At 38.2% G+C, this 25608-nt stretch overlaps 1 protein-coding gene across 4 annotated transcripts in view; it reads left to right on the forward strand.

The window, feature by feature from the left end:
• The first annotated feature begins 14680 nt into the window (after nucleotides 1-14680).
• PGAP1 (post-GPI attachment to proteins inositol deacylase 1) overlaps nucleotides 14681-25608 on the forward strand; it is an 85283-nt gene continuing 74355 nt past the window's right edge. For all 4 annotated transcript variants that reach the window (XR_004441643.1, XR_004441645.1, XR_004441644.1 and 1 more), the window contains exons 1-2: nucleotides 14681-15529; nucleotides 22252-22405. Coding sequence is in view for 1 of the 4 variants with exons in the window: in XM_033230779.1 (XP_033086670.1) it covers nucleotides 15383-15529; nucleotides 22252-22405 (301 nt within the window). In the remaining 3 variants the exon portion in view is untranslated. The remainder of the gene's footprint in view (nucleotides 15530-22251; nucleotides 22406-25608) is intronic.

The raw sequence follows: 25608 nt of genomic DNA on the forward strand, positions 1-25608 counted from the left end.
GTCTCTGTAGCACCTGGCAATGTGAGCCTGGAATCTTCCCATGTGTTTCATTTCTCAGGGGCTTTGAAGCAAAGCTTTAGCAGCAGCCAACTGCCCAGAAAAGAAGCTCTGAAGTGCACAACAGCAGCAGTAGGTTTTGCAGCAGGCCTTGCAGTAGCAGAGAGAAAATAGTCATACAGTTCAGGAAGAGCCGCCTCTGAAATGTGTTGGACAGCTGCCTTAGGGCATAGGTATAACAGGTTCACAATCAACTGTCCACAGAAACTCTGTCCCTTCATTGGAATGTGTTTTCCTTGGAGGGATTCCCTAACCCCTAAGAGAAACTTTCACTATCTTTCAGCGGTCTGTATATAACATGTACTCATCTCTCCTTAAAGACGTTCTACCTTCTTTCATTAAGTCAATACTTCTGAATGTCAGTTTTGGGCAATGCACCAAGCTAGCCTCTTTAATAGAAAGACAGCAATCCATGTGTTCAATGAACTGTTCGTTTTCCTTTTTCTTTCTGTTTTGGTAGCAGGAAAGTCTTTACTGGGGCAAGTACTAGCTTTTCTATAAATAGGTAAGTGCTATAAAGCTCATAGTAATAATAGCTTTTTGAGTGCCTGTTACATATCAGGCACTTCACAGAGATATCTGTAATCTCTTCGACAACCCCTAAGATAGAATTATTCTTCCCATCTTGCAGATGAGAAAACTGAGGCTCAGAAAAATTAAATAACTTCCCAAATAATAAAAATAGTGAGTCAGAGGTAAAAACTGAACCAGGCCTCCTTACGTTATGCTATCAGTTAGGAGGAGTTTATTTTGGAGTTTGAATTCCTTGAAAACTCTCTCTGCTTCTTACTAAGTCAAAAGTAATTTGGCATTAAAAAGCTAACTAATCAATGAAAACAAGATACCCACAACAATCCTTCTTACGAGTGTCAATTTGCTTCCATCATTATCCCATTTTTACTGAGATTGTGTCTTAAATAGGCATTCGTCTAGTCCCTCAAGTATAATAGAAACCCTTGACTAACCATGTTTTTCACAGAAAGGTTCTAAAAAGTAGTATCTTCTTCCTCAGTGGCCTAGCATTAGGACCAGAGAAGAAATATATTAATAATTTTGTAGATGATATACTCATATGGTAAGAATGGTAAAAGTAGAATTTTGTGCAAGTTTGGTTTTGTGATACTGTTCTATAAACATCCTAACATTTCAGTGACTATTACTTTGGTTCCCATCCCTGTAAGAGGAAATCTAAGATTCTTAAAAATTAATAGCATTTATATTGCCTTAAAGTTCCATAGAGAGATTTTCTATATCCATATGTGTTTGAATATGCTTCATAAAAATGTATTAGGTAGTTACTCAGAATGAATCTATTAATAAAATTAGTCATAATACTATATCAAGCAATGTCACAGTATTTCATACATGCACAGTGATACTAAATAGACAGAACTCTGGTTAAATTGACACACATTTAACGAAAATTTGAATTATATTTAATGCTTAAATTTGTCTCCTAATTTCACCATTAGTCACATTTCTTGACCAATGTCTAATGAGTTTGGAAAATCAGAAAATCCATGTTGAGTAATGCTAACATTCACAGATGTAGACTATTGAACGTAGAATACAGAATTACATATCATTTACTTCAAGGGTCAGCAAAGCATGGCCAAGAGGCCAAATCTGGCCTACAGCATGTTTTTGTAAACAAAATTTTATTAGAATGCAGTTATAATCATTCATTTACCTATTGTCTATAGCTCCTTTCATGCCACAATGGCAGAGGTGATTAGCTGCAACAGAAACCTTATGGCTCCCACAGCCAAAAATATTTATTATCTTGCTCTTTACAGAAAGTTTGCTGACTCTTGATTTAGTCCAACCTCCTTATCTATAGATACAAACATTTCCAGATCCTTTGCTAATATTTCCATACATCTCATCAAGTTCCACGCTTTGCTTAAATATATGAATACGTGCTTTAGCCCAAACCCACCATCTTTTCCTTACCATTCTCAAGTCAAGTACATGGTTTTTCCATATGTTGTTGATATCCTCTTTTAACATAACCACATTGCTGGTATTCTCTTATAACATTAGGTCCTTTACATTGGCTAAGCTAATTTTCCAAATTAATATTGTATTCTGCTAGCCTTTTTCAAAAACTTTATGTATTAAGAGTTGTTTAAAGTAAATCATTTATGTTGGCTATTAGTATTTACAATTAAAATGTATTTGAATATCACAGATTTTGTATTTCATAGCAAGAGGCCCAAATGTAGCTAAAACCTTTAATTAAAGTATAAAGTGTCACTTAAATTTAAAAAGCATTCAAAAATAATTATGGAGTACCTCCAATTACAAGGTGTTACATCGAGTTTAGGTATAAAAAGTGACCAAGACCCTTGCACAGCTTATGCCTTTGAAAAGTTTGAATTCTTTGGGGGGAAATAGGTATATAAACATAAAACAGACATAAGAAAGAATTCCAAATAATTAATTCCAAAGAATTAATCATTCTTTCCCTTTAAAGCTATTATCTGAATTTCTGTATTCATTATATGAAATTATGTCATCTAAAGCCTATTAAATTATATTTCCATTAAAACAAATTTTGATTGAGCATTTCACCCCAAAGAAAATCCTCTGGCTTTAACTAAAATTTTCCAATAGAGAAATATTGCCCTTATGAAACGTAACACTACTAGGTAATATAATAATACTAAGTCAAGATTTTGTTATCTATGGCTGTTGTTTTTCAGGATCATGATTTTATCCACAGTAGTTATAAATATGTGGAACAGAGAACAATGTTATAGTGGTATTTTGCTCTTTTGAATGAAAATCCAATTATTTCTCCTTGACTCCTTCCTATCCTTTTTGCATCAAGTCCCCCCTCCTTTTTTTATGTCTTTAAACAAAATATTTCATTTTAGAAGTGTTTTTTTTTTTTTTTTTTTTTGGCAGAGTCTTGCTCTTGTCATCCAGACTAGGGTATAATGGCACAATCTCAGCTCACTCCAACCTCTGCCTCCTAGGTTCAAGTGATTCTCCTACCTCAGCCTCCCATGTAGCTGGGATTACAGGTACCTGCCACCATGCCCAGGTAATTTTTGTATTTTTAGTAGAGACAGGGTTTCACCATGTTGGCCAGGCTGGTCTCAAACTCCTGACCTCAGGTGATCCGCCTGCCTCAGCCTCCCAAAGTGCTGGGATTACAAGTGTTAGCCACTGCGCTCGGCCTCATTTTGGAAGTATTTTTCCTTTAGTTACAAATTCCCACTAGTTTTTTATATTATTCTCAAGAAATATAAAATCTGAGATTCCATAATGTAAACATTTGACAGTTTAGAGATAGATACATATTAGATTATTCAGTACATATACATAGTGCTTTATATTCACAAGGTAATCTTCATCCTTGTGAAGGAGTTTAGTTCCCTACAAGCAAACATGCATTCAACCCAAGAGATTAATTTTTTGGCTGGTTTTAATAGTGGGAGATGGCATAAACAGAATTAAAAACCTGAATTGAAAGGCTGATGTTATATTGCCTTTCATTATATAGCAATGGAGACTGAACTAGTGAAAAAAAGGGTAATCAGTTTGAAAATTCTCATTTTGTTTTTGATGATCTACTCTCTGTTTCCTTGGAAACAGGGCTGGCAGCCACAGAGTTGCTAGCATTATATTTTCTTATTTTCTTTTTAAGCTTTGAAGCATCAAAGAAAAGGTGAGGTTTTATTATTGTACTCTGTATTCTACTTTGTAGAATCTGGCTTATTTTCAAATAAGTTAAAAACAAATATTTATTGAATGCCTATTATATATGAGGCACTAGGAGGTATAACTAACAAGTTTGAGAAAAAGCTTTAAAGCAATTGAGTGGAATAAATGTAAGCTTCTAAGAATCAATCTACTACATATTTGGGATTTTTTTAAAGGAAAATAATAAAATAAAGCTTATTTTAAAAACCTATAGTGTGATGGTAGGGCATTGAGATCAGCATAGTTTAGTGAAATTAGTTTTAGAAGACAACTAGATTTCCATACCAGACTGCATGATTCCTTCTTCCTGTGTATAAAATCTAGGTAATATGGGCCGGGCGCGGTGGCTCAAGCCTGTAATCCCAGCACTTTGGGAGGCCGAGACGGGCGGATCACGAGGTCAGGAGATCGAGACCATCCTAGCTAATACGCTGAAACCCCGTCTCTACTAAAAATACAAAAACTAGCCGGGCGAGGTGGCTGGCGCCTGTAGTCCCAGCTACTCGGGAGGCTGAGGCAGGAGAATGGCGTAAACCCAGGAGGCAGAGCTTGCAGTGAGCTGAGATCTGGCCACTGCACTCCAGTCCGGGCGACAGAGCGAGACTCCGTCTCAAAAGAAAAAAAAAGAAAAAAAAAAAAAAAAATCTAGGTAATATGAAGGTGGTTACTCTGTGCTAAGAAAATAATCTTTGCCTCCAGTAAATAAAATGAGTAAATGTAAAAGGTTTTCTAAGAAACTAATATTCTAATGAATTTACTAAATATTTCAGTTGAGGTATGATTGTCAAATGATTTTAATATGGTATTTTCCTTTATGAAAGGTTACGTTAACTAAAGTTTAAATAGCTTTGATTCATTTAAAATATGTCATAAACTTTCAGAAATCATTTGTCAAATACCTTCATTTTACATATGAAAAAAATGAGGCCTAGAGAGATAGAGGAACTTGCCCCAAATCATACCTGCTTGGCAGAATTGAAAGTTCTAGAACTCATATTTCCTCATCCAATACTCATTATATCTTCATTGAGGTTTCAATTTAAAAATATTGTAATTTCATATAATTCTTAGGAACTCATCTATTGTTTAAAAATGAGATACACACTATAAGAAATAAAAACATATGAACATGTATCTAAATAAAAGAACTTGGCCGGGCGCGGTGGCTCAAGCCTGTAATCCCAGCACTTTGGGAGGCCGAGACGGGCGGATCACGAGGTCAGGAGATCGAGACCATCCTGGCTAACACGGTGAAACCCCGTCTCGACTAAAAAATACAAAAAAATTAGCCGGGCGAGGTGGCGGGCGCCTGTAGTCCCAGTTACTCGGGAGGCTGAGGCAGGAGAATGGCGTGAACCTGGGAGGCGGAGCTTGCAGTGAGCTGAGATCCGGCCACTGCACTCCAGCCTGGGCGGCAGAGCCAGACTCTGTCTCAAAAAAAAAAAAAAAAAAAAAAAAAAAAAGAACTGCAAAACATGGCCTTAACACCTTATGTAAGTTTTGAGTGAACTATGAAGCTGCCTGCTTTTCAGAAAGTGTCAGAGGCAAACATTACCTGAAGAATGATAAAAAAGCCTCTCGGCACCTTGAACTGTGGAAGATCACCCTCTCAATTCTTTCAGCTGCAGCCATCTATCTATCCATAAACTCATTCACTCAGTATTCCAACAAGTACTCACTGAGTCCTGATTACAACATTGTGTACATAATTAACTCTTCTCCGGGGTCCCTTTCCCCCAAACAGTTAAGTATTTCCTCTTTTTCATACATCATATTGAAAACTACAGAATGTCAGTAAAAATCTTTCGAATGACCAGAGATGAAAGGCAGTTTTCCCACAAAAAAAAAAGAGAAAAAAATAGCAATCTGACTGTAAATAGACTTTATCAGCAACAACAGATGTCAGAAAATAATAGAAAACTATCTTCAAAGTACTGAGGGAAATGAACCATCTATCCAGAATTTTATGCACAACTAAATTATCACAGAAGGGTGAAATAATAACATTTTCACACGTACATATTTTAGGAAAGTTTACCCATAAACCCTTCTTGAAAGAACTACCAAAGGATCTAATTAAGCAAAAGTGAAAATGAACTATGCATGGAGGAATAAAATATAAGAAGCGATGGATATTACAATGCAAATGCTATAACCAGTTTGTAGGCTTTCTCTCTTGTCACTTTCCAAGTGTAAGAAAGGTGCCAAAAGTGATATGTAACTGGCTATTCTCCCACTAAATCAGGAAATTCTCTTCTCAAATGCTAAATACAAAATCATAATAAGTTCAACATTATGAAGTATCTATACATTTTAAGATATTTTAATGTATCATATAATGATATATATTTTAAAACTTTTAATATGATATAACATGTTATATGGCTGTAGGAGGGGTGCAGTGGCTCAAGTCTATAATCCCAGCACTTTGGGAGGCTGAGGCAAGCAGAACACTTGAGCTTAGGAGTTCGAGACCAGCCTGGGCAACATGGTGAAACCCTGTCTCTACAAAATAAAATAAAATAAAATAAAATAAGCCAGGTGTGGTGGTGTATGCCTGTAGTCCCAGCTACTCAGGAGGCTGAGATGAGAGAATCACCTGAGCCCAGGAAGTCGAGGCTGCAGTGAGCCATGGTCATGTTGTTACACTCCAGCCTAGGTGACAGTGAGAACCTGACTCAAAAAATAAAAATAAAAAAAAGCCACCACCACCACCACCACCACCACAAAAAAACAAAAACAAAAACAAAAAAACCCAAACACAACTGTAAACATATCTGAAACAAATCTCAATTTATTTGGTATAATGACTGCATTAGTAATAGTGATTAAATAGTTTTGATTAAAACTGTATTGAAACAATTTTGGAAAGTAGAGAAAAAATTAAAAGAAGGCTGAAATGATCATTCATAATCTCATTACCAAGAGGTAAATAGTGTTAACATTTTTTCATATTCCCTGAAGACATTTTTCTATGCATTTTGTATAGTGGAGAATAACTATATACACTATTTTGTTTCCTAAATGTTTCCCTTACAGTCCTACATTTTTTGTATGATGAGGATGATTATCCCCAAGGGATTACCTCTGATTATCCCCATCATACAAAATTCCTTTCTTCTTATTGTCCTTTTGAATAGGTAGTATGTATTCCTCAGCCTACTACCTATAAGACACTTGGGCTGTATCAACTTTGAAAACTTTTCTTTGATTTTTAATGCATCTTTATTCTCTGGCACTGGAAAATCTTAATTCCTAACAATAGTTTTATCACAAATATTTGTTATAGTTAAATTTATTGTTTCCATTTTCAATTATAGAATTGCTTTTAAATTATTTTATTTTCTACTGACTACTTCACTTTTATGGTTCAAAGTCAAAAGATACATAGGGAGGTGACAGTCCATGTTCTGCTGCTGTATTACAGGCTGGGTAGTAATTAATTTATAAAGAATAGGTTTATTTGAGTTTGGAAGCTAGGAAGTCCAAGAGCTGGCATCTGGAGAGGGTCATCCTATGGGTGGAAGATGGAAGGCAGAAGTGAGTACACAAGACAGAGAGAGGTACCAGGGGCCAAACTTGCTTTATAATGACCCACTCACACAATAACTAACCTGCTCGATTGATAGTAACATTAATCCATCCATGAAGGATCTGCCTTCATGACCCAAATCACATCTTATTAAGCCCCATCCTCCTAACACATGCACTTTATGACACATTCAAACCATAGCACACACATATACAAAAAAACCATAGAGAAGTTTTGTTTTAACTCCTGTCCTTCACCTCATTTCCTCTGCCTCTAGGTAATACTTACTTTCATTTTCCTTCCAGTGTTTCTCTTTCTCTTTCTCACACAAAAGACAACATACATATATACTGTTCTGCACCTTGTTCTTTCCCTTAATGATATAATCTTGGGAACCTTTCCATTTTAGCTGACTGACCTGTTCTTCATTAGTTAAAACAAATATTCTTTATAGTTCTTTATAATGAAGAATAACAAAAACTTCTTTTCTTTTATCCTTCTACCTGGACTAAATACACAGTTCTTGTTGGTCTGAATTACAGACTCTATGCCTTGCAGTCCAGCTGGACATCGATGGAAGCTGAATCTTCCTGAATAATCAGCTCTGAATACTTCCCATTTCAGTAGCTTCCACTTGCCTATTGTATAAAACTCATATTCCTTTTTCTACTCTGTTTACTACAGTTTTGGCTCCCATTTACCTTTCTAGTTCTATTTACTCAAAATCTTTATTTAATAGTCTTTGCTCTGTAAGTCCTAGTTCAAAAGAATCACCTAGACCAATGAGAGATATCTCACCTTCTGACCTCCAAAGCAGGATTTGGATCTAAATTGACAAGAGGAGTTCTAATCAGTAGTGACAAGCTAAAAGGTTGGTTAGATTTGGGGTTGGGAGTGGCCAGGAGGGAACTGTGTAACCCTGAAGTCAGCGTGTGTACTGACTTGTCAGCTTATTGTGGATTCCCAAGTTCCTTTTTACCCTAAAAAAAAATCACCCGTTTTAACTGGAGTTAGTTTGTGTTCCTGCAACAAAAGAATCCTGACTAGAGTTCAGGCTCTGAGGGGCCACTGAAGGATTTTATGTTGGAAAGTAGAATGATGACTGGGAATAAAATCATGGAATTAATAAAATGTAAGGGATAAGTAAAAAATGTAAGTCACATGAGATGGAGACTGAGAGGCTACATCAACAGTAGAAAACCAGTGAAAAATGATGTTACAGAAAACAATGGAGGGCAGTGTTTTCAGAATGAAGTGGCAAATGTAGTAGAAGGATCAGGTAAGACTGAAAAGTGTCAACTGTATTTGGTAATTAGGTCAATGGTTACTTTTGTAAGAAAAGTTTCATGGTGGTGGGAGGGGGGCAAAAATTACAGTGTAGCTGAGACATGAATGGGAGATGAGGAATTGGACATAAGTATTGATTACATCTTTAGGATCCTGACTGAGATGAGAAGAAGAGCTATAGGTGAGAGCTACAGGGAAGATTTTTGAAAGAAAAAAAACACGCATATTTATATGCTTTGGGGAGTGAGGACAGAAAGGGAGCGATTGATAGAGACCTTAACGTGACAGAACTAACTTTCTGACAAGTAAGGAGCAGGAGATGGGAACATAAAGCACAGCTAGAGAGATTTGCTTTTTATGTCCTCTAAGGATAGCAAAGTACCACGGTAATGCTTACTATATGCCAGTCATTGTGCCAAACACTTTAGATGTATTAACTGAATTAGGACTGGTGAAAATAATGAACCTAGGAATGAGGAGCTCAAGCAATATGCATCTGAAAATCAAAATTATCTCTGTAATATGAAGATAAGGTTATGTACTAAAAATCTACTAAAAGAGAAGGAAGAAGAAATGTAGGGAGCTTAAAAAGTGGCAGGGAACTTAAAAAGTGGTGATCTGAAATATAGGAGAGGAAGGTGGTGACCAGAAACAAATACAATTATTTTTTGAGACACAGTCTCATTCTGTTTGTTGCCCAGGCTGGAGTGAAGTGGTGAGATCTCGGCTCACCACAACCTCTGCTCCCAGGTTCAAGCAATTCTCCTGCCTCAGCCTCCCCAGTAGTTGGGATTACAGGCATGCGCCACCACGCCTGGCTAATTTTTGTATTTTTAGTAGAGACGGGATTTCACCATATTGGCCAGGCTGGTCTCGAACTCCTGAGCTCAGGCAATCCACCCTCCTTGGCCTCCCAAAGTGCTAGGATTACAGGCGTGAGCCCTGTGCCTGGCCAAGTATTTTTGAAGAGTAATTCAAATGACTGTGTCATTTTCTCTAGCAGTAGTCAGATACAGTAGTGTCAGAGCTCAGAGCCAGATTATATTGTCCCAAGGTTGGAAGTTTGGAAGTAGAGTGGGATAGAAAGACAAGCAGTCAAGATAGTTGACAGCTCTGGCAGAGGGTGGTTGAAGTGATGCTCAGCAGTGTTAGGTTAGATACAAAAGTAAAGTTAGAAGTGGATATTGATGGATAGGAAAAAAGACAGTAAAAAAATAGGATAGAAAGATTACAAACATGAAGAATCCATTGACTCTCTCTCCCACTCCTTTCTGAGTAAACAGTCAATGCAGCTAGTTGCCACAACCCATGAAGGCCACCAAAAGAGGAACCTCTGTCACCTTGGAGTTCAGGGATTTCTCCATAGAACAGAGTCCTCAGGCAGTACAGGTCCATGCTATTCAAAGTGTAGTCCACTGACCAGTATCATTGGCATCACCTGGGAGTTTGTCAGAAATGCAGGATTTTGGGTCTCACCCCAGAACTATTAAATCAGAATCTGCTGCTGCTGCTTTTTTTTTTTTTTTTTTTTTTTTTTTTGATAGAGTCTCGCTCTATCGCCCAGGATGGAGTGCAGTGGTGGGATCTCAGCTCACTGCAACCTCCGCCTCTTGGGTTCAAGTGATTCTCCTGCCTCAACCTCACAAGTAGCTGAGACTATAGGTGTGCACCACCATGCCTGGCTAATTCTTTGTATTTTTAGTAGAGATGGGGTTTCACCATGCTGGCCAGGATGGTCTCAAACTACTGACCTTGTGATCTGCCCACCTCGGCCTCCCCAAGTGCTGGGATTACAAGCGTGAGCTACTGTGCCTGGCCCACTATCTGCTTTTTAACAAAATCTCCAAGTGATTCACATGCACATTAACTCTAAGAAGCACTGAGATAGAGATGAGAGAGTATGGATTCACCCTGGGTTTATTTGTCATAATACTGCTCATAACATGCTGGGAGAAATAAAGAGGAGACGTTCTGCCCATGATGTTCTCTAGCACCCAGACTCAATGTATTCCCCCCTTTTTATCTGTAACTTAAAGCCTTCCCCAAATGATTTGTAATCCTCCACACTCACTGGTAATTCCATCCCAAACCCCAAATGCATTCTCTTTTATGGTCGACAATGTCAAAACCCTATAGCATATATTCCTCTTTATCACATTTATCTCTTAACATCTTGCAATCAAAATGGGTTCTTCTTGACAATCCAGTCAGGTTGGCGTAATTTTACAAATTTAACACATCCTATACCTATTAATAGAATATAACAGACATGACATTCCCAAGTGAAATCACCACCTCATAAAGAACTTCAGGCTGGGTGTCGTGGTTCACATCTGTAATCCCAGCACTTTGGGAAGCCGAAGCAGGTGCATCACTTGAGGACAGAAGGTTGAGACCAGCCTGGCCAACATAGCGAAATGCCTTCTCTACTGAAAACATAAAAAGTTAAGACAGGCACAGTGGCTCACACCTGTAATCCCAGTACTTTGGGAGGATGAGGTGGGTGGATCACGAGGTCAGGAGTTTGAGACCAGCCTGGCTAACATGGTGAAACCCCGTCTCTACTAAAAATAAAAAATTAGCCGGGCATGATGGTGGGTGCCTGTAATCCCAGCTACTGAGGAGGCTGAGGCACGAGAATTGCTTGAACCCGGGAGGTGGAGGTTGCAGTTAGCCGAGATCGCACCACTGCACTCCAGCCTGGGCAACAGAGCAAGACTCTGTCTCAAAAAAAAAAAAAAAAAATTTGCCAGGCATGGTGGTGCACACCTATAATCCCAGCTACTCAGGAGGCTGAAGCACGAGGATCTCTTGAACCCGGGAAGTGGAGGCTGCAGTGAGCCGATATCACACCACTGTTCTCCAGCCTGGGCGAGGGCAAGACTCGGTCTCGAAACAAAACAAATAAACAAAAACCTCATACACGACACATTTCAACAACGTATTACTTAACAATTGCCATCCTCATCAGTACCACCCACAGCTCCCCTGTTATCCTGGTCCTTCCAGACTTATCTCCTTACAAAAAAGGAGACTGCTTCTGCATTTTCCCATTTCTGTCTTTCTCCATCCATACTCCACATTCCGTAGCTAGCTGTGTTTGTTTAGACTTGCAACTATTTCTGTGTAGGGTAAAGAATATCTTGATTTTCAGGATCACTCCACCTCTCCTTCATAGTTTTGTAATCTGAATGTCAGGGTGTTGCACAAGATAAACTATAAGCTTCCTTTTGGTTTTAAAATTCTTTGATTTTATGTATTGCAGCCAAACTTCCTGTGCACGGAAAATATACCAGAAAATCAGCCCAAGTTCAATGAAATTCAGTTAGTGCCAAAGACCATTCTAAGAATCCTGTGGTTAGCTATTCACACACACCTACCATCTACGGTTGAGTCACTTTATTTTTTTTTTTTTTGTGCCTGTGTGTGGTTGTGGTATGTTCACATCCTAGTACGCCCAATGGGAATGAGGGTTGTGGTTCCTGTGATTGTGTTTGTGTGTGCGGATGTAAGTAATAAAACAATTCAAATAGTATCCAATACCCCACAAAACTCACATGATCTTCTGTATTATATCTCATATTTTCCTTCCTTCAAAGGTTACTATGAATTTATTTTTATGATAATTATCCACATTTCTTAATGTTTTAAACTTTGTATATGCATTGCTAGTTTAGTTTGGCTGGTTTTGAACTTCATGTGAATACAGCTGAATTTATTCTTTAGTATCTATATTACTTCTTTTGCCCAAAATTATTGTTGTGAGATTTTTCCATGAAGTTGCATGTAACTGTGTTTTATATTCATTGTGTACAGTATTACGTTGTATGATAATGTGATAATTTATTTATTCATTCTACTGCAGACACATTTTTGGGTTGTTCCAGGTTTTTAGCTATAGTTTATTGATCAATTGATTGATTGCATGATGAATAGTGACTGTCACTTGTCTGATATCTCATTGTAGAGTTAGTTGACATTTCTTTTGTGGCTTTGTTCATAGATCAGGATTTTGTTTTTTTTTAAACATCTTTAGGTAGAATTTTACATACCTTAAATGTCATCCATTTATTTATTTATTTATTTATTTTTTATTATACTTTAAGTTCTAGGGTACATGTGCATAACGGAAGAATCAATATCGTGAAAATGGCCATACTGCCCAAGGTTATTTATAGATTCAATGCCATCCCCATCAAGCTACCAATGACTTTCTTCACAGAATTGGAAAAAACTGCTTTAAAGTTCATATGGAACCAAAAAAGAGCCCGCATTGCCAAGACAATCCTAGGTCAAAAGGACAAAGCTGGAGGCGTCACGTTACCTGACTTCAAACTATACTACAAGGCTACAGTAACCAAAACAGCATTGTACTGGTACCACAACAGAGAAATAGACCAATGGAACAGAACAGAGTCCTCAGAAATAATACCACACATCTACAGCCATCTGATCTTTGACAAACCTGACAAAAACAAGAAATGGGGAAAGGATTCCCTATTTAATAAATGGTGCTGGGAAAATTGGCTAGCCATAAGTAGAAAGCTGAAACTGGATCCTTTCCTTACCCCTTATACGAAAATTAATTCAAGATGGATTAGAGACTTAAATGTTAGACCTAATACCATAAAAACCCTAGAAGAAAATCTAGGTAGTACCATTCAGGACATAGGCATGGGCAAGGACTTCATGTCTAAAACACCAAAAGCAACGGCAGCAAAAGCCAAAATTGACAAATGGGATCTAATTAAACTAAAGAGCTTTTGCACAGCAAAAGAAACTACCATCAGAGTGAACAGGCAACCTACAGATTGGGAGAAAATTTTTGCAACCTACTCATCTGACAAAGGGCTAATATCCAGAATCTACAAAGAACTCAAACAAATATACAAGAAAAAAACAAACAACCCCATCAAAAAGTGGGGAAAGGATATGAACAGACATTTCTCAAAAGAAGACATCCATACAGCCAACAGACACATGAAAAAATGCTCGTCATCACTCGCCATCAGAGAAATGCAAATCAAAACCACAATGAGATACCATCTCACACCAGTTAGAATGGCAATCATTAAGAAGTCAGGAAACAATAGATGTTGGAGAGGATGTGGAGAAATAGGAACACTTTTACACTGTTGGTGGGACTGTAAACTAGTTCAACCATTATGGAAAACAGTATGGCGATTCCTCAAGGATCTAGAACTAGATGTACCATATGACCCAGCCATCCCACTACTGGGTATATACCCAAAGGATTATAAATTACTCTACTACAAAGACACATGCACACGTATGTTTATTGCGGCACTATTCACAATAGCAAAGACTTGGAATCAACCCAAATGTCCATCTGTGACAGACTGGATTAAGAAAATGTGGCACATATACACCATGGAATACTATGCAGCCATCAAAAAGGATGAGTTTGCGTCCTTTGTAGGGACATGGATGCAGCTGGAAACCATCATTCTTAGCAAACTATCACAAGAAGAGAAAACCAAACACCGCATGTTCTCACTCATAGGTGGGAACTGAACAATGAGATCACTTGGACTCGGGAAGGGGAACATCACACACTGGGGCCTATGGGGGGGGGGGGGGAGGAGGGAGGGATTGCATTGGGGAGTTATACATGAGTCACTTTAAAGAGTGATCGTCTTTTTCCTAACATTCTAGTGTTTTGAAGCTGCTACACGTGATTGATTTCGAGCTACTTTTTTTTTAAAAACCTCCTCCTTTGAACAAAACAAAACCGAAATTCTTCAAAACGAATTCAATCACTTGCGAGTTTGAATGGAAGCTGGACGAAATTGCCTCCTCCAGTTAACGTGGAACCCATTCCCCAAGAGGTGAAGGTTCTGGAGAGCAAGGCGAGTCAGCATCTAACTGATTACGCAGATACCTGTTGGGGACGTCAGTGCTAATGGATATTTTGGTAACATTTTTTAAGGACTAACGATGCTTTTTGTGATTCAGGCTTTCATCTGATACCAAGAGCAGAATTTTGTCGGCCTGCGGGTTTTTTTTTTTTTTTTTTTTACGAGCCGCTGCTTTTAATTGCTGTTACCTACTGGGCCCAAGTAGGAGGTGGAAGAGGGAAAATAAAGCCATTTGTTCCCTCTCCAAGCTACCTGCTCCAGAGAGCTGTGAGTGCTCTATTACCGTTGGGAAAAGCGAAATTGCGGAGGCCTGAGGCATTTCAAAATTGAACGGGAAGGATTTTTAAACTGCCGCAGGGAGAGGCGTTTGCTAGGTGACAGCTGATGACCCTTGGGCTTTTAAGTCCTCCTCCCCTCTCTCGGTCCGCTCAGGATCCATAATCGCCTCTGGGCTCTGGGCTCTAGCCCCCTCCCCCAGATTCACTCATCTGACACCCGCCTCCTGCCCAATCCCCCTGCTTGTCTCCAGGGCTGCCGCGCTCCGCCCTTCCCCCTCTGGATGCCTCCTCTCTCTCCCTTCTTTCCCTCCTGCCAGCCACTCCTCGCGCCTTTCCCTCCCCACTTTCCTTTTTTCCCCTCATCCTCCAACCCAGCCCACCCAGCTTTCTCGCTCTTCCTCTTTCCCCTCAGATCCGCCCTCCCGCGGCAAAACCTACTCCTCCCTCGGCTCTGGTAGTCGCCAGGCCAGAGGCGCCGCGGACCTGGTGCGCGCAGGCGCACTGCGCGGCTGGCGAGCGGGCAGGCCGGGCATCGGCGCAGGCGCGCGCGGCTGGGGCTCGGCTCCGGGGCTGGCGGTCGGACAGTCTCTGGCTTGCTCAGTCCGGGCTTGGGGCCCCTCGGCGGAGGCGGCGGCACCATGTTTCTTCACTCAGTCAATCTCTGGAACCTGGCGTTTTATGTCTTCATGGTCTTCATGGCAACCCTGGGGCTGTGGGATGTCTTCTTCGGCTTCGAGGAGAATAAGTGCAGTATGAGCTACATGTTTGAGTACCCAGAGTATCAGGTAAGGTTCTGCGCTCTTCTCAGCCGGGCGCTCCAAGACTCTGGCCCCTGGTGCCTTTTTCCTTCTGTGGGGTCGTCCTGCCTTGGCTCTCTGCGCCTCGCGGGCCCCCTGTCCCGTCCTTGCCTCTGTTTTCTCCGCCTGGGGAGACTCTGCATCTTCTTCCTGCCCCCGTCACCTACCCTTTGTGTCCTTTCTTCACGGTGGGGTGTTTGTTAGATGATTTCCCGAGAGCATCCTCGTGGTCGTCCTCGTAGTTACTCCGCTGTCCCTCCGCCTCCCCGGCCCCAAATCCTGGGCACAAGCTCTTGTGACTGGTCGGGCCCAGCCCCCTTTATGCCCAGAGAGGCAGCCTCAACCCTGCTCCCTAAACCCAAGCTCCATCCCTCTCTCATTCTTGCCTTGACCCGTGCCCCAGGACCTTCCTTTGCTTCCCACGCGCCTAAATTCTTTCCCTCGCGCCCAGTGATTCGCGCGTCAGATTTCGCATTTCTAGAAAGGAACCCAGCGTCTGCAGGGTGTATATTGGCTAGATAGTTCCCAAGGCTGTTTTTAGAGACTCCAGGGTTTTGCCTATGGATAAGCTGGCGAGTCATTAAATTGGAAACTAGATAGCCTCTTGGAAAGATGTTGCAGATCCCCTTATTTTGCAGGTTAAGGGGCCGTGCGTGTGTGGGCTTGCCTGTGTGTGTGTGCTACCTGTGTTTATGCATGTCTCTCAGCAGCCGAGCCTCTTAACAGTTGCATACGAAATCTATTTCATGGTGCTGTTTTTGTTTTCTCGCTGGGTTCGGAGTTTAAGAGAGACCCTACCCTTCTCTCTCCACCCCCACCGCTTCCATGCCATTTTGAATGTTTTCAATCAATGGCTTTGTTAGTTCGGCATAGTAGAAATCTAGAATTTCATTCATGACTAGCTGTAAAAAGAGGCGCAGACAAATTACACAACTGTCCTAAGAGATTTTTTCCGAATGATTATTTTATTTCTAAGTGCATCTCTTAATTATGGACTACCTATTATAATAATAATTCCCTACCATAAAATGTATATGCACTATAACACATATTGATAAAATGCATTTTTAGTATACTCTTAAAATCACAGCAGTTTTTTTTGGGGGGGGTGAAGGATGCAAGTCCTGATTGCTTCTTTGTACAAGTCATTATGGAGGAAGCCTATTACTTGATTACGCTGCTATTATTTTGATCTTAAGACTACTTAAGGTTTTAGATTGCTGAGGAGCATTCTTTCCCATGGGAAAAATTCTAGTAAATTTAGATTTCATTTGTGTTTAGATCCTTACCTTGGTTTTGCATTTATGATAAGAGAGTGGAAACATTTGGTAGGGATGCTATTGAAGGAGAAGATTTTGACATGTTACTGTCCTCTCTGTTCGTTTCTAATCAAATCTTTTTAGTTTAGTATTTTAAAAAACTGAAAATAGAGCTATTATAATTCCCTCCTTATTTTTGGTTTAATAATTAGGAAACTCCCAGTAGATTGATGTAGGTCACTTTAGTTTTCTACTGCATTGAAGAGTTAGGTTAAAATCATTTTGGAACAGTGCATTACTAATTTCCATTTATTTTTAGATTTCCTACAGTTATTGAAGCTATTTTAATATTCACAGAAGTAGAAATTGTTCTCATTAGTGTTGGGAACAAAGCATATGGATCTCACAGACGCATTTCCTGCCTCATAAATTGACTGGAAAAACGGAAAATTAGTGTAGCTAATGGTGAAGAGCTCTTTGGGTTTTTTGTTGTTGTTGAGTAGTCTAGGTTTAGTTATTTTGGTTTAAGTTGCTTTTTTGGGGTTTTACACTTCTATTAATAATTTGCTAATACAGTAATAATCGCAGTGGCAGAAGTTTTTGATTTTTAGCAGGTTTTCATGATGTAAAAAGCTGTGTTAATTCATGATAATGTTTATATTGTATTCTTAGTCTTTTTGTTTTGCATAATAAAAAGGTCATGTTATCTTACAAACACAGTTAAAACCAGCCTATAGAAATGAGTCATTTTGAACGTAGTGAGTTTTCTGGATAAATGAGGCCATTCTGTTGAGAACCAAATGGCTTCCATGAATAAAAATGTTTTAAAGATATTTTACATATTGCTTACTTTTAGTTATATTTTATAAGTCAGCTCTCTAATTGTTCACAGGTTGATACCCAGATGTGAGATGTCCTAGTCATTGAGTTTTCTTCTTTTTTGATGTCTTTATTCCTTTTTCTGCTCATTTGCATCTTCTTTAGTTAGCCAGCAGAAATAGAAAGGTAGTTGAAACACATTCAATTTTATTCTCCATTTTTTTTTAAAAAGCGGAGCATAAATTTGAAACTCTTTGCAAAAATGAATTTTGTCTTTTTTTTTTTTTTTTTCCTTTTTGTGGAGAACGAGGTCTCGCTGTATTACCCAGGCAGGTCTCGAACTCCTGGGCTCAAGCTATCCTCCCGCCTCTGCCTCCCTGAGAGCTGGGATTACAGGCCGTGAGCCACCGCGCCCGGCTCAAAAATGAATTTTGGATTTAAAATTGTTTGGTTATCTCTATTCATTTTCTACCTCTGGTTTTCCCAGATTCACTTATTCAGAGTTAATTGAACATCTCACGAACCCATATCTAAAGCCTATGAGGCAAAATATACTTTATCCTTTAAAGCTTCTTGCCCTGTTATGACAGCAAGGCAAAACTTTTATTTGGGAGCAATTGGTTTTAGGCAAATTGCAGAATTTTAGTAGAAACACCTGAGTTGTTTCTCTCATACAGTGGTTTGGCTGTCTTCGTATATGTAACCTAAGGGTTGCTCTCTGAAAGGAAATGTTGGCGTGCGCCTGTAGTCCCAGCTACTCAGGAGGCTGAGGCTGGAGAATTGCTTGAACCTGGGAGGCAGAGGTTGCAGTGAGCCAAGACTGCACCATTGCACTCCAGGTGAGGCAACAGTGAGACTCTGTCCCCCCCCCGAAAAAAAAAATAAATAAATAAAATGAGTCATATATTTTGTTACTTATTTAGAAAGTCATTTATTGAATGACTAATCTTTGCCAGGTTTTTCTAGCTACTTGGTATAGGTGAAAGGGAATTAGAACTGAATTAGAGCTTGTGTCTTTATGTCTTGATAAATACAATGGAGGAAATGGGCGCGTAGTGCATAGTTACAATACAATGTACTGAGTGTTATAATTTCACCATAAGAGAGTATGTACAGAGCTTTTCATATAAAGAAGAGCATCCAAGTTTGTCTTGGGTATTCAAAGGCTTTAGAGAAGATGCAAAGTAAATTGGGACATGGAGGGTGTATGAAGTACTGAAAGAACGTTGCAGGCATAAATAATATATGTGAAGGTGGTAATGCACTGGGACACATTGCATGGATAGTATTTATAATATATTATCATTTATGTCAAAACTAAAAAATAATTGATAAACACATTTGCTTGTATATATGTAAAATATTTCTAGAAGCACACACAAACTAATAACCCTTCTAGGGTCAACTGGATGGCTGAAGGACCATGGGTAGGAGAGATCCTTTTCAATGTATATCCTTTTGAATCTTGAATTCAAAAACATGTTAAAAATACATTTTAAAGCATGTCATATCTAAGTTATAAGAAAGTAGGTAAGGGCAGGATGAGGTGGCTCACACCTGTCTGTAATCCTAGCACTTTGGGAGGCCAAGGCGGGCAGATAACTTGAGCCCAGGAGTTCAAGACCAGCCTGGATAACATGGTGAAACCCTGTCTCTGCTAAAAAAAATTAGCGAAGCGTGATGGCATGTGCCACCTGTAGTCCCAGCTACTCAGGAGGCTGAGGTGGGAGGATCACTTGAGGATCACTTGAGACCGGGAAGTCGAAGCTACAGTGAACTGAGATTGTGCCACTGAACTGCAGCCTGGGCAACAAGAGTGGCACCCTGTCTCAAAAAAAAAAAGAAAAAAATTAGGTAAGAATAATTAAACCAGATTTTAAAGGACGTCTCTTAAGCCTTTGTTGTGTGTGTGTGTGTGTGTGTGTGTGTGTGTGTGTTAGCAGTATGAACTATGGATTATAGAAGGCAAGGATAGAGACAAGTCTGAAAAATTCAGTTGTCCTTAAGGCCTTTCTTTTTTTTTTTTTTTTTTTTAATGGAGCCCCTAGAGCTATTCTCATAGGGGGTGGAGAGCATAGGGCTGACTGAGAGCTCTTTGTGAGAATTTTTAAAAACGATGTGAACTTAAAAACTATGTGTATGCATCTTGATCAAAATATTTTTTCTTTTTGGTTAATTATGGAAATCAAACTTTATTTTTCAGTTTAAGTTTACAATTAAATAATATCATAAAATAGATATTTTAGTTTCTTGAATCAGCATTTTTCTAGTACTCAGGACTTTATTAGAATGTTTACCTTTTGAGAGAGTTTATGTAGAGATGAGAAGAACCTGCACTAAGGCAGAGTCAAGGAAGGTGGACAGCAGAGGCAGGATTGTGGAGATAATATTTAAATATAAAGGTAATTGATCTTAATATGGTAGAGGGGTTGCTCATTTAAAATAAACTATATAGAATAAAAAAATTTATATTGGAGTTCTGCTTCTATAAGTATTTTCCTTTTAAATCCCTTGACCGTCTTCTGTTTTCTTATCAGCATCCTTTTTGTATGCCTATGCTTTTTCTGTCAATGTGGTCAATTACCTCTTCTGGGTCTTTGCTCTTCCCTTTCAACTTGAACTCTGTCTGGAAATGGAGTTTTGCCATTTGCCTACAACTCCTACCATTCTTGCTTCCTCTCTTATTTTTTTTGTTCTGCCTTCTTTGTCCATCTCTATACTTTTTTAAAAACTCTGTATACATTCATATTTTAAAAAATACTCTTTCTCACTATAAAATTGCTTTCATAATAGTATTTTATGAAATATATCAAGTATATTTTTGCTTACTTTTCTGTCTCAAGTAAATTAAGTATTTCTTTTTAGATATATTAGATAGTTTCCTGTTCTTCTGAGTTAATTTTTGACTAGTCCAAACTCTGTTTAGCTACCGTACTAAAAGAATAATGGTGTACTAAATTGGGAGGAAATAAGAAACTATTTCTTTGTTCTCTTATGTTTTCTTCTTGTTTAATTTGTACCTAAAGAAGTAAACTATCATGTCATTTTCATTTTTGATTGTATTCTGTGGACAATCAGTATTGGGACTAATTTGCATTGAAGTACATATACCAAATATAAAACGAATAGTGGGGTTAGTATTTCTGTATTTTGAGTATTTGGGGAGATAACTAAGATTGCTAGTATCTTAATAAGCTTACAGTCTCTGCAGATGTTTCTGTGGTGTTATTGGCATAGATCGTTTACAAAGGGATGTTTAGGAAGGTACACAAATGATCAGAATTTTTTTTTTTTTTTTTTTTTTTTGAGACGGAGTCTTGCTCTTTCGCCCGGGCTGGAGTGCAGTGGCCGGATCTCAGCTCACTGCAAGCTCCGCCTCCCGGGTTTACGCCATTCTCCTGCCTCAGCCTCCGGAGTAGCTGGGACTACAGGCGCCCGCCACCTCGCCCGGCTAGTTTTTGTATTTTTAGTAGAGACGGGGTTTCACCGTGTTAGCCAGGATGGTCTCGATCTCCTGACCTCGTGATCCGCCCGTCTCGGCCTCCCAAAGTGCTGGGATTACAGGCTTGAGCCACCGCGCCCGGCTGATCAGAATTTTTTTTTTAGAACAACGAGGGTTTTCAGTAGTCATTAGCAACATTTACAGGTTTTGAAATTCACTCCATAGTTAAATTCTTTTATCAAGCACATACCACATGTACAGCACTGCTAGATCTATGTATACCTAAATAAGTAGACATTACTGTCCAATGTAATTGGCTTCATTCTTAATGGCTTCTCTCCTTTAAAATAAAAAAAGAAAAGGAGCAAAAGGGTGTATCTATACTTTACTACCACTTTTATAGATGTCTACCTTTGAGGATGACATTAAGAGATAATTTATACTAAGCTGAAAAAAAATGTAGGTGAACTACTGACTCAGTAGTTAGGTGAGCTGCTGTATTATTGGTATACAATAATATGAAGTGTAGGGTAGTTTAAAGGTTGCCAGCAAATCATGCACCTGGTCCATGAAAACTGAAATAGATACTAATTCAGTGGAATGTTTATGGTAAGAAAAGTGTACATGTCTTGACCAAGACATGGCTATAAGGTTAAGATTAATTTGTTAAGCATATTGTAGGCCAAAACATATTAAGCTGAGAAGTCAGAAAGCTGCATTATAAAACAAGTTACTTTCTTTTGAAAATATAACAGCTGAAATGTATAGTTGGGTCTGAGTAAAAGGAGAGACATTACAAAATAGTTAAAAATGGAAAAAAGGAATTGATTTGATGATGGAAAGCGTTTATCATTTCTAGGTATAATTGATACTTATCCAATTATGTAACTTGTTGACATATACCATTGTCAGTGGCCATTTTGAGTAATTTGTATTGGTTGGAAATTCAGGTAGTTCTCTTTTATGTTTTCCTGAAGACTGCGTGGTTCAAAATATACACAATTCAAGATTGATTCTCTATATGAATAAACTACAAGTAGAACTTGTTTTGTGTATGAAGTGTGGTTTTAATATCAGTAGTATTTTTGTATTGCACTATTTCAAATTTCCTTAATTCAGAATTGCATATGGTGAGGCTGAATTGTATTAATAAAACTGACTGAAGTGAAACTACATTTTTTTTAATGTAGAAAATAGAACTTCCAAAGAAACTGGCAAAACGCTATCCCGCATATGAGTTGTATCTTTATGGAGAGGGATCATATGCTGAAGAACACAAAATTCTCCCTTTGACGGGTATTCCAGTTCTCTTTCTTCCTGGTAATGCTGGAAGTTATAAGCAAGGTAAGTCTTACTGGAAGTAAATTTTGAAAGCTATAAAATTCAACTCAAAAATTTGAATCATATCCATACTCAGTGAATCAAATAGAGTAAATGAAATGCATGCTGTGTGTGAAGTACTGTGTTGGGCTTACAGAGAGACCAAAATATGACATTTTCTCTGAGAGAGAACACATGTGAGAAATACTTAGAAACATTGAAGACCACTTTGCTAAGAGAGGGATACTACAAAGAATAAGATGGAGTGGGATGGCATAAGTAGACGATAAAGGGGAACCCCTTGGGGAATCAGCGGAGGAAATACATTTATGTTGGAAATGGAGGGTAAAGAGAACAGAACCTTAAGCATTGATTAGGGAAATAAATCAGTGGCTAATGTTATGCAGAACAAGAGAGATTAGTTTTCTTCTTTTGGAGTTATTTAAGTGAGAGAGATTTGGAAGTACTGGGGGGAACATAGAAAGGTGAGGATAGGGAAGTTACATGTACAGATTCCAAATTGATGTTGGCTTGGAGATATAGTAGTTATTTCTGGCATAACAGCCAAGTAATCTGGCATTAATTTCGTTTTAAACTAAAACCTGCTTTCTTGTTATTTAATGGACTAGAATTGCTATGTAATGAGACTAGAATTGTTTCAACATGTGCAGTTATTTATGTGTTTATTCATCTAGCACGTATCTGCAGGTATCTACCATGAGCCAAGCCATATTCCAGGTATCAGGGATCCAGAGCATATCAAGACAAAGTCCCTCTCTCATCAAATTTATATGCTTATTGGGAAGACAGCCATCAAACAAATATGTCAGTAATGTTAAAAGCTAGAAACAAAAACAGACTCAGGAGGTAGAAGATAAAAGGGTCAGGAAGTGGCTAGTTTAGATGAAGTGGTCAGGAAAGGCCATTGTGAGGAGCTGACATTTGAGGAGAGGCTTGACTGAGGGAAGGTCCTGAGGCAGGAATGTGTTTTGTGCATTTGAGGCTACTGTGACTAGAGAAGTTATAAAAAGAGATAAGAATGGAAAAGTAGCCATGGGCCATATCATATAAGCTGTGGAAAAGACTTTGAATGAGAAACTGTTGGAGAGCTTTGGGTAAGAAAATATAATCTGATTTTTAAAATTAATCTTTGCATTTGAAATATTACATACAGAGAAACACATAGAACATAGATATTTGGTTACAAATTATTATAAAGTGAACACCCATGAAACCAAAACCCTAGTCAAGAAGTAGATTACTAGCAACCTGGAAAGGACTTATGTGCCCCTTGGTGGTTAAAACTCCCTTTTCTCTTTCTTGACATAATCACAATCCTAATGTTAACATGGTAATTTCCTTAATTTCTTTGTAGTTTTAATGCAATCTATTCATTTGAGGCTGTTTTTAAATTTTGTAATATGAATATAGTCATTCAGTATGTATTATTTTGTGTCTGGCTTCTTTCAGTCAGCATTATCTTTAACATTCCTCCAAGTTGTTGTGTGAGCTGTGATTCATTCATTTTCCTTATTCTATATTATTCTGTTGTAAGACTATACCATAGTTTGTCCCTTCTGTCTTTGGACAGAATAAATGTTTACATTTATTGGCAATTAAAAATAATGAATATTATTCCATATGTTTCCTGGAGCACATAAACCTGTGCTTCTGTAAGATAGATATCCAAGAGTATAATTCCATGTTACAGGTTATGTGTATCTTTTTAATTTTTACTGATTGTGCTAATTTATATTCCTAAAAGCAGTATATTTTACCTTCTTTTGCTTCACGTCCTTTACAACACGAGAATTGTCAGATATTAAATTTTTAAGCAATCTGGTAGGTGTGATTTACTTTTAAAAAAAAGGTTGCCCTGGCTTCGCTATGAAGATAATTTCATTTAAAGGGCAAGAATGGAAGCAGGAAAGATACTAAAACATCATAAGTCATTAGAGAACTATAAATAAAAAATGAGATAGTACTTCATACATCCTAGGATAGTTGTAATAAAAAAAGACAGATAACAACAAGTGTTGGTGAAGATGTGGAGAAATTGGAACCCTCAAACATTGTTGGTGGAAATGCAAAATGTGCAGCCACTTTGGAAAACTGTTTGGGAGTTCCTCAGAATATTGAACATAGAGCTATCATGTGGCCCCAAAATTCCACCCCTAGGCATCTACTCAAGAAAAATAAACATACCCACACAAAAACTTGTATATAAATGTTCATAGCAGCATATAATAACCAAAAGGTGGAAATAATTTAAATGGTCATCAGCTAATGAATAGATGAATCAAATGTGACATATTCATATAATGGAATATTATTCAATAGAAAACAGGAATGAAGGACTGATACATGTTACAACATGAATGAACCTTGAAAACATCATGCTATGTGAAAGAAGCCAGTTCCAAAAGGCCACATATTATATAAGATGTCCAAAATAGGCAAACCCGTAGAGACAGAAAGTAGATCAGTGCTTGCTAGGCCTAGGGGTTGAGAGGAGTGAAGAAATGGAGAGTGACTGCCAGTAGGCACAGAGTTTTGTATTTGAAGTGATTAAAAAATGTCTAATGTTAGATTTCAGAGATGGTTGTACAATATATACCAGAGATGGCAAATATACTAAAAACCATTGAATTTTACAGTTTTATATATAGTGAGTTGTATAATATGTGGATTATAATGTATCCGTAGTATATGTTTTTACAAAATGAAATGGCAGACAGGTATTTTATTTTCTAAACCATATGCTACAATTTTTGTGCCACCTAATATAGGCAATTTATAATATATATTTTAAAAAGATTTACAAAACAGCAACAAGAACAAAAAGAGTGGAAGCAGGGAGACCAGTAAAGAAACTGTTAGAGTAGTTCAGATAAGAGATAGTGGTGTTTGGATTAGGACAATAGTGGTGGGAATGGTGAGAAATTTCAACTGGGGATAGATTTGGAAGCTATGTCATGGAAGCACTTACTGATGGATTGGATGTCCTGTGTAGGAGAAAAAGACAAATGAACCATGAATATCTAAACCAAGTGATGAATGGATATTTCTTGTAGGAACCTTGTCGTTCTTAAAATCCTCAATAAGTGTGGCAAAATTTATATGTCTTATTCTTCAAAGAATCCTGCCTTTTTAGCTATTGTTGCTCCTACCAAAGGAAAAGAAGGTAGAGAGTGAGTGATCTGTTTGCTTTTTATTTATTTAATTTT

Source organism: Trachypithecus francoisi, unplaced genomic scaffold (assembly GCF_009764315.1).
Source record: "Trachypithecus francoisi isolate TF-2019V2 unplaced genomic scaffold, Tfra_2.0 Lachesis_group13, whole genome shotgun sequence".
NCBI lineage: Eukaryota > Metazoa > Chordata > Mammalia > Primates > Cercopithecidae > Trachypithecus > Trachypithecus francoisi.